Raw genomic sequence first — 16177 nt, forward strand, 5'->3', positions numbered from 1 at the left:
AAGGCAGAAATCTCCACAGACCACAGGGGAGAAACACACCGGACTTTGCACCATTCCAGCTCTCCTTAATCTTGTGCCAATTATTATAGATTCAAAAGCACCTTCCGCCTTAGCCACCGGAGGAGCTATCTGTTGCCTGAGTAACTGCAAACATGTCTGCTCCTGGGCAGAGTGTTGTCCTACCTGGCTTCCTGCTGCTGCTGAGCCCGCTGTGCCAGGATTTCCTCGCAGAGCACCTCATAAGGCATGTCCGACGTGTGCTCGCCCATCACCCAGACCCAGACTTCGCTGTCCGCGCCAAGCTTCCACTTCACCGTCTTCCCGTGCGCTGCAAGACAACCAGTCAGGGCACTGGCCGCAGAAGTCCCCGTGGCACTCACGCCCCTTCTGTGACTGAACATACCCCTCTAGTCACACCCCTGGGATAACGTTCGTGTTCAGGCCCCACCTCCCATGGCTCACTGGGTAACAATAGCTCCCTGATGGAGAATATGGTGAAATGTGGGTAGCTATGTCACATGGAGAGTGCTGACCATAGGCTGAAGTTACAACTGAAGTGCGTTCACCCAGTAAATCTGTTTCTGGAAGGACAAAGGACAAGCTGACACCTCTACCCAGGTGTCAAAGCTGACTGACAGCACCACTCAAGTGGCAGCAAAGGGGGAGGCCTGGAACAGCTTGATTTGCACTTGAATAAATGACATGGGACCTCTTTCCCCAGGAGACCCATGTCTCCACCCTCACAGCAGGAAGGAGCTTTCTCCAGTGGAGATGGGCAGGAAAGGGTGACCAGACTACACAAGAGAGGGCCAATCCCCCAGGTATTCTCTCTCTGTCTCTCTCCTCTTTCACGGAAGCCAACAAAGGAACCAGCCTTTGAACTGTGGGAAGGGAATTTAGTTAGCCCTTTGGCTGGAAAATGTGATATGGGCTTCACCTTGAACCAGGCTTATCTGGCAACTTGAAAGGGCTTTATCTTTATTTCCCCCAGGAAGCATTTCTGACTAATTCCTTATACTCACTTAAAAACCTATTGTCCTGTCATCACAAACATGTGAACCGAACCTTTTGGGGCAACTCCAGTGAAAGAACCAAACTGCTCTCCACTGGTCCCTGGACCTGGACTGCCCAGGAGAGGGTCAGGCAGAGCAGAATGTGCATTTTGGGGGGGAACTGGGGACGGGGAGTGTGGGGGGGCCCCTTGCAGGCAGTAAGCAAGGCTGCTGGAAGCTGGGCGGTGGCTAACAGGCTGTGGCTGAAGGTGGGACCTGCCGGCTGTGTGTGAGGGGCCCAGGTTGGAAGCCACAGCAGCGAAGCATTTGGGGCACCCCAGGGGGTGGGGCAGGTCCTGACAAAGGCCCTCACTGGTCTGGATTGCACCCCAGGACGTGCCACCCCATGGCGGGACCTGCAGGATAACTGCTTGGCCTGGGCAGGGAGCTGTCGATTGGACGGGAGTTGCCAAGCTACATTCAAAAAGCCCCGTTCGAGTGGCAGCAGCCTGGGTCAGATTCAGCCCCCCTCCCCCACACAGGCAGGGCCTCAGGCCACAAGCAAACAGGCTGTAGTCAATGGGGTTATTTGCGCAGCAGGGTGTGATCCCAGGTGCAGGGCTAGGCCACAGAGGAGACAGTGCAGCCTCGTGGACAGAGCTCAAAACTGGAACGCGGGGGGCTTGAGCTGTATTTCCAGCTCTGCCACCGGTTTGCTGGATGGCCTTGGAGGAGTCACTGTGCCTCAGTTCCCCCCCCCATCTGGTCCATGGAAAGAGTGACACTGACCCCCCTGGTGAAGCTCTTTGAAATCTCTGGCTGGAAACCCCCAGCTCCGATTTGGTGCGTACGCCCCGCTGTGGGCGTCTCCCTTCTAAATTCTCTTCCTCATACTCTCCCTGACCCCATTCACGTCCCGTCTCTGGGGGTCACCATAAGGCTGCTCAGCGGCCTGCCTGCTCTGCGGTTAGTTCCCTGGGGCTCCTCCAAGCCCTTTTCCACCTGCTAGTAAGAGGCGCGCGCCTGCCAGGGAGTCAGGGGAAACGGGGCTGCTTCCTCGGCAGCTAAGACCAGTTCAGGGAGGATCTGCCTTTGCTGCTCCCTGCCCTGTGACACCCCAAGTCCCGCGGGGGGCGGGACGGGAGTGGGAGGGAGGGGCATTTCTAAAGGATAGCTGCTGCTAACGCAAATCCCAAGGCACCCTCAGCCACGGAGCCTCTTTAGCATTGGGTGTCCTCTCCTGGGACAGAAGGGCTCCACCCTGCTACTGCGCTAGACAGAGCAGATAGCACCCGGCCCACCCTGGCCAGCTTAAAAATCCATCAGCCAGCTGGCTGCCCGAAGGATTGGGTGAAAAGTAAGAGAGTCCATCAGGCTGCAGCAGCCCAGAGCAGCAGCATCTAAAGAGCCTGGCACCAGCTTAGCTATTACTGCTGTGCAGGGCCCCTGCTTCTGCGCCAGGGCACCCGCAGGCTCAGCGGGCACAGGGAGGGTTCTGGGCACCATTTTACAGGCAGAGGAAATAAGGGATTTGCCCAAGGTTACTGCACAACTTTGTGCCAAGGCTGACCTGGCCCCTGCTGTTCGGGGTCACTAGCCCCCTCCCCAAAGAAGGCTTTTCTCCTGCTGCGATCCTGGCACCTCCCTTGAGCTAGAACCATTCTTCCAGCTGCACCGACACCCTGGGAACAGCTGTGTTTGCCAGCCAGTGCACCCACTGCTGGGAGTGAGTTACCTTTCCTCGGGGTGGCTTTCTTCAGGGAGTGCTTGTCTGTGGCGGCTTCTTTCTCCTTCCACCGTCTGACCTGCTCCTGCCTCATCTTGAGGAAGAGGATCTGCTTTTGCTCCTCGTTGAGCTCTGCCAACAGCTCAGGCTCGATATACATGTCTGCCAAGATCTGCTGCAGCATGGCTACAGCTCTCGCTCATCCGCACAGGCGGCCACAGCCTCTGAAGACAGGTCTGGGTGCTCCTTCCCCGGCCAGGCACAGCCGTGCCGACACCAAAAAATCTCTCCACCCCCAAAGCACACAGCAGGAACGCAGACACACCATGGCAATTACACTCCCATCCCTCCACCTATTTTAGCTCAGACTTCCTGCCCAGATTGAAAAAGTAAATAAGCGGCTTGGAACCTCTGGTTAATAATCACAAAAATCCCAGCAGACCTAACCTTTCAGGTAGAGCTGAAAGAAAAACTGTGTCCTTGCTCCTCCAGGGATGAATGACTAAGATTTATAGTGAGACAATTCCGTTTCTGCCCCTGGAAATTCCACTGAAAGTGTCGGGGGGGAAAAAAAGTTCTCTATCACAGAAATCAGAGGCGTGGCTTCCTTTGAACTAGACAAACATGCCATTACCTGCTGGAGAGAGCAATGACCCAATGAATCTACAGCTAGAAAACTCCCTCCCCTGCTCCCCTTTTACAAAGGAACTCCTCTGGGAAGTGACGGGCACACTAATGCAGAGTGGGAGGGACAGGGAGGTTTTGGGAGCCTGCCCTGCCCATAAAATCTCAAGTTACAAAACTTTTTCCAGCTGGCTTCCATTCTAAGGGGCTGGCTGCCACGGGTGGTGCCAGGCACAGAAGCTGGAGGGGGTGGGGAAATGTAGGGTGGACATCTGAACGAGGTAGCTGTGATGTCAGTGGGCACAGGCGAGACGCCGTCTTTCTCCAGAGAACAGGTGAATGCTACATTTGAGCTTTGAAAGCGTTGAGGGTTCTCTGCCCCACTGCAGCCCCCTCCAGAACTTGCTTCCTACCCTCTGCCTCAGTGGTTCAAATGAAAGGCAGCAGCGGAGTCTTGTCAGAGCGGCTGGCAGGCTGCTTCCTGCCCGCAAAGTCCGCACACGTGCGCCAAGACGTCTGGTGGAAGATGCCCGGAGTTTGTAACCCAGGCAGGTGCTAGGCACAAACTCACTCGACCCCTCTCGTCCCAGACTAGTGCGGCAACTGGGAGTCAGATGTGTTTGCTGAATGGTCCCTTTCTTTTTACAATGCCTGCCAGACACAGCAAGGAAACCTTACCTTTCGCAGCCGCCCCTTGAGCTACCGGGGATGCAAAGGTGGGCCTGCTGGCCTCCCACTCCGCTATATATCCCCAGGCTGCAGGACTCCCAGTCACTTTGCCTTTGTTGCTGGCCAATTAGGCACCAGACATCATCAGAGGAGCTGGACAACACTGTGTATGTTTCAACCAGGTTCACTTCTCCCGGAAGACCTGCAGGTGGAAATGAAATCATCTCTCACCTTTAATGTTTTTATTTTTGAAGCAAGACGCTGGTCAGCACCCCTCTGCAGGGCTGCGCCCAGTTCTGTTCCCCTGGGTCCGAGCAAGGCGGATCTGCACCGAAACGGGAACGGAGAGTCTGAGGAGAAGAAAACGGCTTGGCTTGCTGAGCCTAGCAAAACACAGGCTGAGGGGCAGCAGGGCGTGGGAGGGGTAAAACCACAGGAAGGGAAAAGAGCGATTGAGGGTAAGGGACAATGTTGGCACAAGGACAAACGGGGACCGACTGGCCAGGAATCAATGCAGGCTGGACAATGGGAAGAAAGTTTCTAACATCAGATGAGTGAAGTGCAAACAATGCAGGTAGCTTTAGGATGGAGCGTGACTCATTTACGAAGGGGATTTATGACAGGGCTGCTTGCGGGGGCAGGGGACTGGACTTGCTGACCCAGGAGATCCATGCTCTTCCTTTGGCCTTGTGATGGGGTGCCTACCCCCACTAGTGGTGAAACACCTGGTGGCACGTGGAGGGTGGGTCAGGACTAATTCATGATTCAACCCAATGGAGGTGGCTTGTGTCCTACAAGCAGAGGAAGTTTATTGAAGAAGGTTGGTGGGGGAAACGCTGCAGACACTCTCCGGATAGGGAACGAGGAGGGATGGGGAGAGGACTGCAGGGCAATGTTCCTTCTAATTTTTTCCATCTGTGTGTGGAATACATTTTGTTACAAGCACCAAGGCATGTGCAGATGTGCACCACCAATAGAAGCACATGCTGTCGGCAGTGGGCGCTCTGCTAGTGAGCAGGGTGGCATCTGAATTTATCCTCGGGGGCCACCCAAGCACTCAGCTTACCAGGAACACTGCTGCAGAGTGAGGAGAGAGCCCAAAGCAGGGCTCAGGAGGCAGCAGCAGCAAAGAGCCCACTGGTAGAGCGACCCAGGACTGTCTACAGCAGGGACCCTGGACTGCATCCCAGAAGAATTGGTTTTTTATTTCAGAAGGTGGAGAAAATGCCTGAGGGAGAGGCTGTTCTAGTTCTGATTTCGACAAATAGAGAGGTGGAGAATGTGAAATGGGGAGGCAGCTTGAGTGAATGTGATCATGAAATGGCAGAACTTGTGATTCTGCAGAATGACAGGAGGGAGAACAGCAAAAGAAAGACAATGGATTTCAAAAAGGAAGACTCATCGGAGGAGCTCAAGCTGGTAAGCAAGATCCCATGGGAAGCAAGTCTCAGCGGAGTAACGATTGGTGACAGTTGGCAGTTTTTCAGATAACTGGGTTTGCTTAGTCTGGAAAAGACGGAGAGGGGCCGTAAGTTTTCAAGTTCCTAAAAGGTTGTTACGAGGAGGAAGGAGACAAATGATTCTCCTTCACCTCTGAGGACAGGACAAGAAGCAATCGGCTTGAATTGCAGCAAGGGTGGTTTAGGTTGGACATTAGGAGAAACATCCTGTCAGGTGGTGAAACACTGGGATAAACTGCCTAGGGAGGTTGTAGAATCGCCAACACTGGAGATAATGAAGAGCAGGTTAGACAGACACCTGTCAGAAGGTGGTGCATGCTCCTGCCACGAGTGCCAAGGACAGGCCTCGATGACTTCTCAAGGGCCCATCCAGTTCTATGATTCAACAGAGGAGGGACCCGGGTTCTCCTACCAGCCACTGGCAGGGTGCTGTGAAAGCCCTCAAAAGGAGAGATGAACTGCTGGGCCCAGAGTCAAAGGCAGCAGCACAGGCAGCGGGACCAGACCTTTGTTTTCACAGGACTGTGTTACATTGGAAGGACTGGTCCTGACTGCCGCCCGGCAAGAAGGCTGGGTCATGAGAAGAGGCACTTTACGTGCCTCTCCTTTGCTGGGCTGTTCTGCCCCAAATGTGGCTAATTGGGTCTTCCCCGGGGCGGAGTGCTTGTGTAGGGATGGTGTGCACCGCCCTCGTGTCCTCAGCCAACTGCAACCTCAGAGCAGACATGGCGACCTGCTGAATTTACACCCATTAGTCAGTGGAGGAAAAGAAACTAACTGGGAGTCCCTCGCTAACAGCAAGGGAAGAGGGTAGGTTGTGTCCTCCCTGAAGTGCCGCACTGTTGCACTAGTCGAGTACTGAGTGTAGCTAAGCCTGGGCACAAGACCAATAGGTAACAAGTACCAGAAGGGAACACTGGCAAGTACTGTGAAGAGAAAGTTCAAGAGGGTGGGAGACCATTAAGAAGCGAACAGGCGTGGTCTGTGCAGTCTGCCCAGCGGGTTTGGCTAATGAATCCTGTTTCCAACCCTAGCTCTGGGCCAGGGAGCCCTACTGGCAAACCATAGCCTAAGGAAAAGGAGCCCTTCCTTGTGTGACCCTAACAAGCCTCCTAAGACAGCCCTGCTATAGGAAACCATATTCTCGTAACGCAAAACCCAGGTCGGGGAGGCCCCGAGTCCAACCCTAACTCAAGGGCTAAGATGGGGAGCCCAGCACTTCGTAACCCTACACTCGGGAACCCAACACTAACTCTGCACTCAGGAATCCTGATTGAAACCCTCTACGATGTAACCCTAACCAGAGGCTGAAGGGCCTCACCCTTCACCAATCTAGCCATGCACCCCGCATCCCTTCTGACTTTAGGCCTGGGAGCCTAGTGATCTTCGGACGCTCGCAGCCTGCAGACCAGCTGCCACGCTCATGCCCAGGCCCTCAAGCCTTGCTGGACGCTGACAAATGCGTCACTGGAAACCAGCCAGGCTCACCTGCTCGTGGACACAAAACCGGTACTACGTTCAGAGCGTTTAGCCTTTGGACATTATGAAATGCTGGTGGGCTGCTGCGTGCACCGTCTCCCTTATAGATCTCTCCCTCACGTGTCAAAAGGCAACGCTTCAACGTTTGCTCTGTCACTACGCAAGTGAATCAGAAATCCACCCCGGCTCCACCCCACCCCCCGGTCAGGAAAGCAGCACTAGCAAGTGTGAAAGACCCTAGATGTCAACAAAAGGTGGCCGATAGACACCAGACAAACCATTGTGGAACAGCAGTTGACAAGGGACTTTGTTGTTTTTCCCACACCCAGGAGCAGGGGATGTGCGCGAACACTCCTTTCGTTACATCGTGGACTCTAGGTGAGGGGGGTTAAGATCCCTCGGCAGAAGAAATTGTTACAACTCAGCTGTTTCTCTTTCTAATTCTGTCCCTGGCCTGGGAAGCCCTGCTCTTTAGAACCATGGTGTCCAACTACTGTGGCTACTGCCACCGCACTCAACCATCCCAATAGCTACATGTGGCTAGCGGCTAGTGTGTTGGACACCACTGATTTATAAGCCTAGCCCAAGGAGAGGGAGCCATCCTAACCCTAGACCAGGGAGCCTTACTTGTCAGACACCGTCTCCCAGCAGCCAGGCCTAGCGGTTGGAGTGGAGGTTGAAGCCAGATGTGGGCTCAGACTGGCACTGCAGGTGAAATCTGAGGACAGAATTGAGCCCAGAGCCTGCAGACAAAGTCCAGGTGCAAGCCAGGAGTCGAAGCCAGGTGGTCCAAAGTTAGTACCGTCGCTGGAGCCAAAGATCAAAGCCAGATGATTGGAGTCAGAGGGCTCAGGGAGAGGAGACAAGGCTGAAGCGAGCCAGTAACAGGCTGGAGCAAGGCGAGGGTAGGGCAAGAGCGAGACTGGAACAGGGCTGCTTGAGCTGGGTTGATGCAGGGCAGGCTGGGAGTGTGGAGAGTCCGACACTCCCTATAGCCGCAGGAGGGTTCCTGGCTGGGTAGGGCTGTTCACAGATGGAGCTGCAGCTTAGGGAGCTGGGGAAATACCTGGGCTGGGGGTCACCTGACGCAGGCTCTGCTCCGGGATAGGCTGCTGCCGTATGCCTGGGGGCAAGTCCCTGCCACAGCCAGGTTGGTGCATACCTGAGAGGCGCCTCCCTGCAGCCTCAGGGCAGCCACGGAAGCACAGGGAGTGAGAGAAGTGTAGGCCCACCCACTGCTTAACCCCCCCCTGCCCATGGGCTTACGGGGAGAAGCCACTGGAGCCCGGCATCAGCTAATCATGGCGGACACAATGAAGTAACCGTGATGGGAGTGAAGATCACCGGGATCAGGTCATGGGTGCAGAGGGGGAAACACTGCGCAGAGGACCCCGGATGAAAGCAACCGCTGGACGCGGCCCAGGGGAGCTCTGCCCAGAGACGACTTCAGGGAGGCGTGGAAATAGGCTCCACAGTGCCAGTCCAGCTTCCTTCTCCTGGAGGGTGGATGACCGCCCGAGCCAGGAGGTGGCTCCTGAAGCCGGGAGACTTTACGGGGCTCCGGAGGGAGATGCGCGGATCAGGCGGAGGCGCGGCTGGAACCTGAAGAGAAGGCCCTGGAGGAGTCGGACAAGGGGCTGCAGCCTGGCACCGTGGCAGGAGATGTGGGCCGACGTCTCCCTTGCGCCACATAAAGGGGCAAGTGTCGCAGAGGCAGGGGTCACCCCCACAAGTACACACTCACATGCAACTGCTCTGGGAAGGAGCCTGCCAGTGGGTCAGGGGACCAGGGCGCCATTCAGACTGGTGCTCCTCACCCTCCACAGGCGGTAGGAGGTCCTGCCCCTGGCTTGTGCGGTGGGGCACCAGTGTCAGAAAGAAGGATAGGATACGAGCTGTGAGCACCCACAGCTGTTTCCTAGGGACGGACAGCCGAGTGAGCAGCCAGTGTGTGTCTCATTTCTGCTCCCAACTCTAACCATAGCCTGGAGAGTCCTGCTGGCCCCAGCCCTGGGGAGCCCTACTAACAGTTCTCACTCTGCCCACTGTACCCTTGCCCTCAGCTGGGAAGCCCTGCCCTTTGTAATGAAGCACAAAGCGGGGAGCCCTACTGACCCTGCCCTAGGCCCAGAAGCCCTACTGATCACCGTGAACCTCAGGCTGCACAGCGTAGTGACCCCCATGCTAAGCCTGGGCTGCGGAGCCCCCCCCTTGTAACCATACCCCTAAATGGGAATCTCCACCAGCCCCAATGCTAGTCTGAGAAGCACTCCTGACAACCCCCACCGAGGCCACCCCTAACCCGAGGGTTGGTATCTGTACCATGCCCTGGCCTAATCTTAGGCTGGGGAGGCCTAAACTGCTGCAACCCGGACCTTACGCGGGGAGGCGGGTTAGTCACACCCACTCGAACCCTAGACTTGGGAGCTGCATCCAGTCCAACCCTAACTATAGGTCAGGAAGTCCACACCTTATAACCCTACCACTAAACCAGAGTCCTTCCCTTGGTAAGAACCACGGATCCCAACCCTAATCTGAGACCGGGAACAACCCGAACCCCAGGCAAGAGAGCCTTGCTAACTCCAACCCTTACATACCCCTAGGGACTCTCTGACCTTCACCCTCACCCTGCTTGGGGGCACTATGCTGTGTAACCCTAACCCGATGTGAGGGAGCCCTGCTAACCCCAACTCTGAACCTAGGCAGGGAGTCCTGCTGACCCCAATCTTAGCTCTAGGCCAGGGAGCCCTACCCCTAGCATGGGGAGCCCTGTTGGCCCCAGTCCTGAAATTAGGAGAAGGAACCCTACCCATTGTAATCTAAACCCAAGGGCGGGTCGCCTTACCATTTCTAACCAAACCTTCTGCTTGGAAATTTGATGACCCAACCTGTACCATAAGACAGGGATTTGTACTGACCCAACCCAAACCTACACCAAGGACGCCTGCTCACCCCAACCCTAATCCCAGGCCATGGGACTTTATGCTTTGTAGCCCTAATCCTAGACTGGGGAGTCCCTGGGCGGAGGTGCTCTGTGACCTCACAACTGGAGGACCTACCCTTTGGAACTCAAACCCTCCATTGGGGAGTCCTGACAACAATCATATCCATAGGCACAGGGGCTCCCTACCACAATGCAGGGAGCCCAAACAACAAGCCTAATGTTAGGGCTAGTGGCCCTACCCTTTGTAAACCCCACTATAGGCCAGAGCACCCCACCTGTACTGACAATCCTACTCTAGCCCGGGGCTCCTACAGACCCCAACAGTAACCCTGGGGTTGAGCGCGCAACCTTCACTCTAGGCCAAGGAACCCTACTGATCCAAACTCTAGCCCCAGGCTCAGGAGCCAGTGGGAGCCCTCTACTTTGTAACCCTAGCCCTAGGCAAGGGACCCCTCCCCGTTGCAAATGTTACCATAACCCTCCCTTTTGGCCAACCCTCGGGCAGGGAGCCTTACCATGTGTAGCCTGGAGACTCCTACTGACCCCAATCCAAATCCCAGGCCAAGGAAACCTCTGACCCCACCCCTAACTCTGGGTTGATGAGCCATACCCTTTGTAATCCCAACTCTTGCAAGGGGATTAACATACAGTTTCCTGCCATAAATGGACAGTTAAAATTGGGCTGATTTTAATTAAAGAATGTAACAAATGTATTAAACTACAAGATTAATGCCCTATGCTTGTATTCACTTAAAGTCAGAGTCAGACATGGATACAAGAGAAATAAGGATAAAACACTTCCTAGGACTAAAACTTAGGACAGAGTTGGTCCAAAATAAAATTCTTACCAGAGGGGTCCAGCAACAAAGCTGACCAAGGTCAGGATCTCTTCCAAATAGGCTGATTTCTTTTGTCTTCTCACGTGAGAGAGCAAGAGATGGATAGGGTGTGTTCTTCCACTCGCTTTTTATAGTTCAATCTCTCTTTGAAATCCATTTTCTTGAGGGTTATCCCTAACAGTCATTCCTATTGTGAGGTTGGAATCCAGGAGTCTGCTAGTGAAAGAGGTGAATGGCTGTTTGCTAAGGTGCAGATCTGTTCACTCCTGCCCCACCCTTCTCCCTTGCCAAAGAATTGCCACTTGATTGGTGAGGGCCCATCAGCTTAGAGGACACCAGGCCAAAGCTGTGAGTCTGTCCTTTGTCTTTGAGAAACAAGTTTATCCACTCCCAGACTTGCCTGGTAAACACAATTCTGTCATGATTTCAGCTTTTGTTTAAATCGTATATCTACTATCACTACACACATTTCTCTGTGACATTACCAACCAGTGAGTTGTTAGTTTTCAAATGAAACTTCACAAGGCATATTTTGTACAACATGTATAGGGTGCGAACACGGGGGGGGGGGGGGGGTGTTTCATCACACCAGTCATCCCCACCATAATCCCCCGACAGGTGGGAAGACAGGACTCCAAATCACATCCCATAAAACTCATGCCTCAGTGGTGTGGAGATGATACTTCATGCAAGAGGCAGTAGCCAGTATGAGGTTTCCATGGTGTTCTTCCAACTTCCAACTCAGGAATCACAAACTGCAACTGGATAGTTCTTGCGGGGATTTCAATTTACAGGCCTGGTCACTGTCTCAGATAAAAGGTTCTTTGTGGGATTTCCCAGCAGATTTGATATTACTGTCTCCACCACCAGCAGGCTTAAAATAAAACACTTTGTACCAACTGCCCACCTACTTTTAAAGAAAAACAAGAATTTATGCCTTAATTTATAACCCAACCATATTTATGGCGACACCACACTTCTACACCAAAAGAACATAGAGAGGACTGAACCAAGATCAGATGCCTATGAGGACAAAGACATTACTATCCATACTTCACAGCTAGGGAGCTGGGGCAGAGAGAGAGGTCAGGTCTACACTAGGGGATAAGTTCGAATTAAGATATGCAACTTCAGCTACGTTAATTACATTAAGTACCTTGCGTCAAACTTTGGCACCACTGCCACGGCGGGAGGTCGATGGGAGAAACATTCACATTATCTTTCCTTACTCCTTCCAAGGAGTAGGAGTGCCAGTATAAATGGGGGCAGCCCCTTGGCATTTGATTTAGCAGGTCCTTAGTAGACCCACTAAATCGAATGCCAGAAGATGGCCCTCCAGAGCATCAATCTATGGGTAAGTATAGACATGGCCAGAGAGCGAGACAAAGAAAGTAACTTGCCCAGGGTTACATAGAGACTGACAACCTAGAATTTCAGTTCCAGTCAAGTGCCTTAGCCACAAGGCCAGATTTGCTCCCTGAGAGTATGTACACACTGCACATAACCTGCCCCTGACCCATGCCAGCTCACTGGGGCTCAGGCTAAGGCACTGTTTAATTGTAGTGCTAATGTTTGCACTTGTGCTGCAGCTCACACTCCGGGACCCTCTCACCTCACAGGATCCTAGAGCATAAACCCAAGTGATGACACTGTAAATCAACAGCCTCTGAACCCTGAGTCAGTGGCACAGGCATCTGCAGTGTAGACGTACCCTGAAATTCCTTCTGCCAATCATAATTCAAGAGGAGCTTTTCTGCGTGCACAGAGCCATGCTGAACGAGACAGGAGGAAGACAATTCTACATGTCCCACATGATAAAATCAATGGTGAAAGTAATGAAAACTGAGACATCTCTTTTGCACCAGATAGCTTAGCCAGTCAAAACATGGGCTTAGATAAGCTTATGAGGTCTGAGATAATCAAACAAGAACCAAAGAGTTTAAACTATTTTATTTATTTATTTTTCAGTCTAAACCAATGAAGCTTCAAGAAACCAAGCTATTTGGATGAAAGGAAGAGATGCCACCACCACTGGACGTCGCTCAGATTTTTTCCCCACATTATAAATGTCTAGATTACAAAAACAGAAGAATCTGAATATCATCTGGAGTGTCACAGAAAAGAAAGAGTTTGTCTAAATGGCACCAAGAAAAGTAGTTATGATTCCGCAAGCCTATTTCAAGTGTTTTTGGCTGCCGTATTACAGATTGGTTTGCAAGCCTCAGAAATACGCAACCTTTCAACGGAGTGTGACCAGCTCCTCTGATGAAGTTGGATGAATGGCAACCGTCTCATCAAAGCTGGCCTTTGTTGCTCCCATTTTGACTGCTACAGCGAAACCTTGCAGCATTTCATCGCACCCTAGTCCCTGCATGTGTAGTCCCACCACCTTCAAACAATAGGAAACTTACTTTAATACAGATGAGCATTTAATGACAGTTATCACTGAACCAGCTAGAGAATCTCCATCAACCTGATCACTCATTGGCATAGAGAAAAGCTACTTTTGACCTAGTCAACAGCCTTTCAAACAAATCTACCCATTTGGAGTTAGTGAAGAGTTAAGGTCGCCCAGTAGTGTTTCCAGCCTGTGGAAAGCAGCTTGCTTCAGAATATGGGAAGTGACAAAATATAAACCTTTGAAAACTAGGAAATACGAAGTTACAGTCCCTATTACCCCTGCAGCACCATCTTAACTTTGTGCCCCTGCAGCTGGCAAAACCAGAGGGAATCTATCAGCATGGGCGTGGAACAGATTAAACTACCAGGGAAGCAGAGGATTTTTCATCTCTTGAAATGCTCAACTCAAGACTGGGGGCCTGTCTCAAAGATGTTTTAGTCAAACACTGATTAGGCCCAAAAGAGGAGTCAGATGAAATTTTATGACCTGTGTTATATATGAGGTCAGACTAGAGCGGCGTAGCTGAACCCCTTCAGCCTCATATGCCACAAATAATGATGAGGTAGGGATGTAAAATCCCATGTAATCGGTTAGCTGGTTTAATCAGGATCCTGCTGGCAGTGGGCCAGTTATTTTACCTTTCGCTAGCCACACCGATTTAGCTAACAGCAGAATACAAGCTGTTCCATTCTCCTTAACATTTTAGCTATGACTTATTTCATTTGGCTCACCTTCTCTTCTTTGCCAGCACAAACCAGCTTCATGACACACTTAGTTTTCCTCTGCGTTACAGCGTGATACATGGGGGTAAAAGAGGTGTTGTAGATCTTCACATTCTCTTTTCCATATGTCGAAATGGCTTCCTCTGTAACACACAAGAGACATTTGACTCCATGGCCTGCAGAGGACTATGGGCTAGTTACACTACTGGGCTCTCGCAGCACTACAGCACGTCTGGTGAAGGACACCACGCCAACAGGAGAGCGCTTTCCCTTCAGCGTAATTACTCCACCTCAACAAGAAGAAACAGCTGTGTTGGCGGGAGAGAGTCTCACATCCATATAAAAGTGGTGTCTGCCCCATACTAAGTTGATGTAATTTACATGGCTTTTTCATAACCCAGAGCAATGTAAGTTTTTTTATAATGGAGGTTGCCTATCTCCTAGAACTGGAAGGGACCTTGCAAGGTCATTGAGTCCAGTCCCCTGCCTTCACAGCAGGACCAAGTACCATCCCTGATGAATTTTTGCCCCAAATCCCTAAATGGCCTCTGCAAGGATTGAACTCACAACCCTGGGTTTAGCAGGTCAATGCTCAAACCACTGAGCTATCCCTCCCCCCTGTTAAGTAGTAGTATAAACAATCCCTCATACTCAAGCAGGATGAAATGAAGACCACTTTACACAGCGACAGAGGAAAATGTTCTGTACACTTCTTAATGACATTGGTACTTATGCAAGCAATTGAAACAGTCTATTGCTAGCACAACACAGGGACCAAGCGTTGTAAACGACTAAGCATTTGGAAGAAGTAAAGTATTCTGGACAAACACATTTTAGTAAGTTTTCCAAAAAGAACAAATCTGACATTCAAAAAATAAATTAATGGCGGCATTATGGAGGTGTCCTCAGACATTTCATAGTCAAAGTGTATTTGAGTTTTGCCCTTAAGCAGGGCCACACTTATGTACGAAGAACACAGCACAGCATCTGCAAGCCTACAGCACTTTGAGTAAAGAATGAACTTGGCAATTTACAAAAAAAATCTATTTATTAGTTGTGGAGATAAAATTAAATGTGGGATCCCTAAGAAATATAGGCACTCACTTTTTGACCCACAGCTGCAGTAACTGCAATATACTTTTTGTAGTTAAAATTCTCTAAAATCTTGTGGCTAGGTTATACAGTAGAACAGAGGTGGGCAATAATTTTGGAAAGTAGTCAAAGGCTATACTCTTCCATTACTTTAATGGAGGAGGTGTGGGATCTGGGAGGGAGTTTGGGTGAAGGAGGCAGTTGTGACCTGGGACAGGGGACTGATGTGTAGGAGGGGATGCAGGAGTTTGGGTTGAGACCTAGGGCAGGATGGGATTCTGACCTGGGGCAGGGGATCGGGGTGAAGGTAAGAGGAAGCTGATGTTCCTAGCTCTTACTGTTTAGGAGGAGTTCTTGAACAAACAGACACACAGATGGACGGACAGAGAGAGGCACATTTCTAAACTATATAGTAAGACACTGTAACTGTCTGTACGCACTGCTGTGTTCACACCCTACACACTACTGCAAAACGTTTTTTTAAACATATGCCTTTACAAGACAGCACCTAAAACTAATACAGGTGGGATCTCCCTAGTCGGACACTCTCAGGACCGTAGTGGTCCTGAAGCACAGTTTGCTGCTGCCTGCCCCAGCCCATGGCTGGCGCTCCCCACCACTGCTCCTGAACCTGGCCAAACAGGGTAATATGGCCCAGCAATATTTGTGGTCCTGCCAGACCAGAGAGACATGGATTTTAGAGGTTCAACCTGTAGCACACGGCTCATTAATATCAGTGTAAAATGCATGTGTTAACTTCTTATGTGAAGCTCTACATGCCTACTGTACAATGTCACTAGAACAAGATGACAGCCTGGCCTAGGCAAAGGTGATAAAACAGATCTGCCCTAGACAAAGGAATGTAGGTTACCTCAGTTTACACATTAGCTGTGAACAAAGCTATCAAGCGATCCAGCAGGGGTTGTGTTGAGCCTGAACCAGGATTGCCATCTGCTTAAAAGTATTTTTGTGGACAACATGGAAAAAAAGTTACTGAAACTTTTTTACGGACGCATTCTTACACTATATAAAGATACGACAAAAGGGAACACTAGTCAATGTTTTTATTCAGACATCACAGCAGCAATGTTATTATGCTAGTTTAACCTATTTACTACCCACATTCGCATCCTCCAAGTTCTGAAAGCTTTCGGGCAAGGCAGGTGACCCTTTTGGGACTCTTCTGGGCACAGGCAAAATTCAAAAGGGGTGAGGAAAACAGACTTTTC

The 16177-nt window shown here is 51.4% G+C and overlaps 2 protein-coding genes across 4 annotated transcripts in view; both read right to left on the reverse strand.

Moving 5' to 3' along the window:
• SH2D4A (SH2 domain containing 4A) overlaps positions 1-12519 on the reverse strand; it is a 30269-nt gene extending 17750 nt beyond the window's left edge. For both annotated transcript variants that reach the window (XM_075929299.1, XM_075929298.1), the window contains exons 1-3: positions 7578-12519; positions 2728-4213; positions 184-328 (exon numbers count right to left, since the gene is read on the reverse strand). In XM_075929299.1, coding sequence (XP_075785414.1) covers positions 184-328; positions 2728-2902 — 320 coding nt within the window. In that variant the 5' untranslated portion in view covers positions 2903-4213; positions 7578-12519. The remainder of the gene's footprint in view (positions 1-183; positions 329-2727; positions 4214-7577) is intronic.
• Positions 12520-12666: 147 nt separating this feature from the next.
• GSR (glutathione-disulfide reductase) overlaps positions 12667-16177 on the reverse strand; it is a 30870-nt gene continuing 27359 nt past the window's right edge. For both annotated transcript variants that reach the window (XM_075929297.1, XM_006125372.4), the window contains exons 12-13: positions 13866-13999; positions 12667-13122 (exon numbers count right to left, since the gene is read on the reverse strand). In XM_075929297.1, coding sequence (XP_075785412.1) covers positions 12973-13122; positions 13866-13999 — 284 coding nt within the window. In that variant the 3' untranslated portion in view covers positions 12667-12972. The remainder of the gene's footprint in view (positions 13123-13865; positions 14000-16177) is intronic.

This window comes from Pelodiscus sinensis, chromosome 5 (assembly GCF_049634645.1).
Source record: "Pelodiscus sinensis isolate JC-2024 chromosome 5, ASM4963464v1, whole genome shotgun sequence".
Lineage (NCBI taxonomy): Eukaryota > Metazoa > Chordata > Testudines > Trionychidae > Pelodiscus > Pelodiscus sinensis.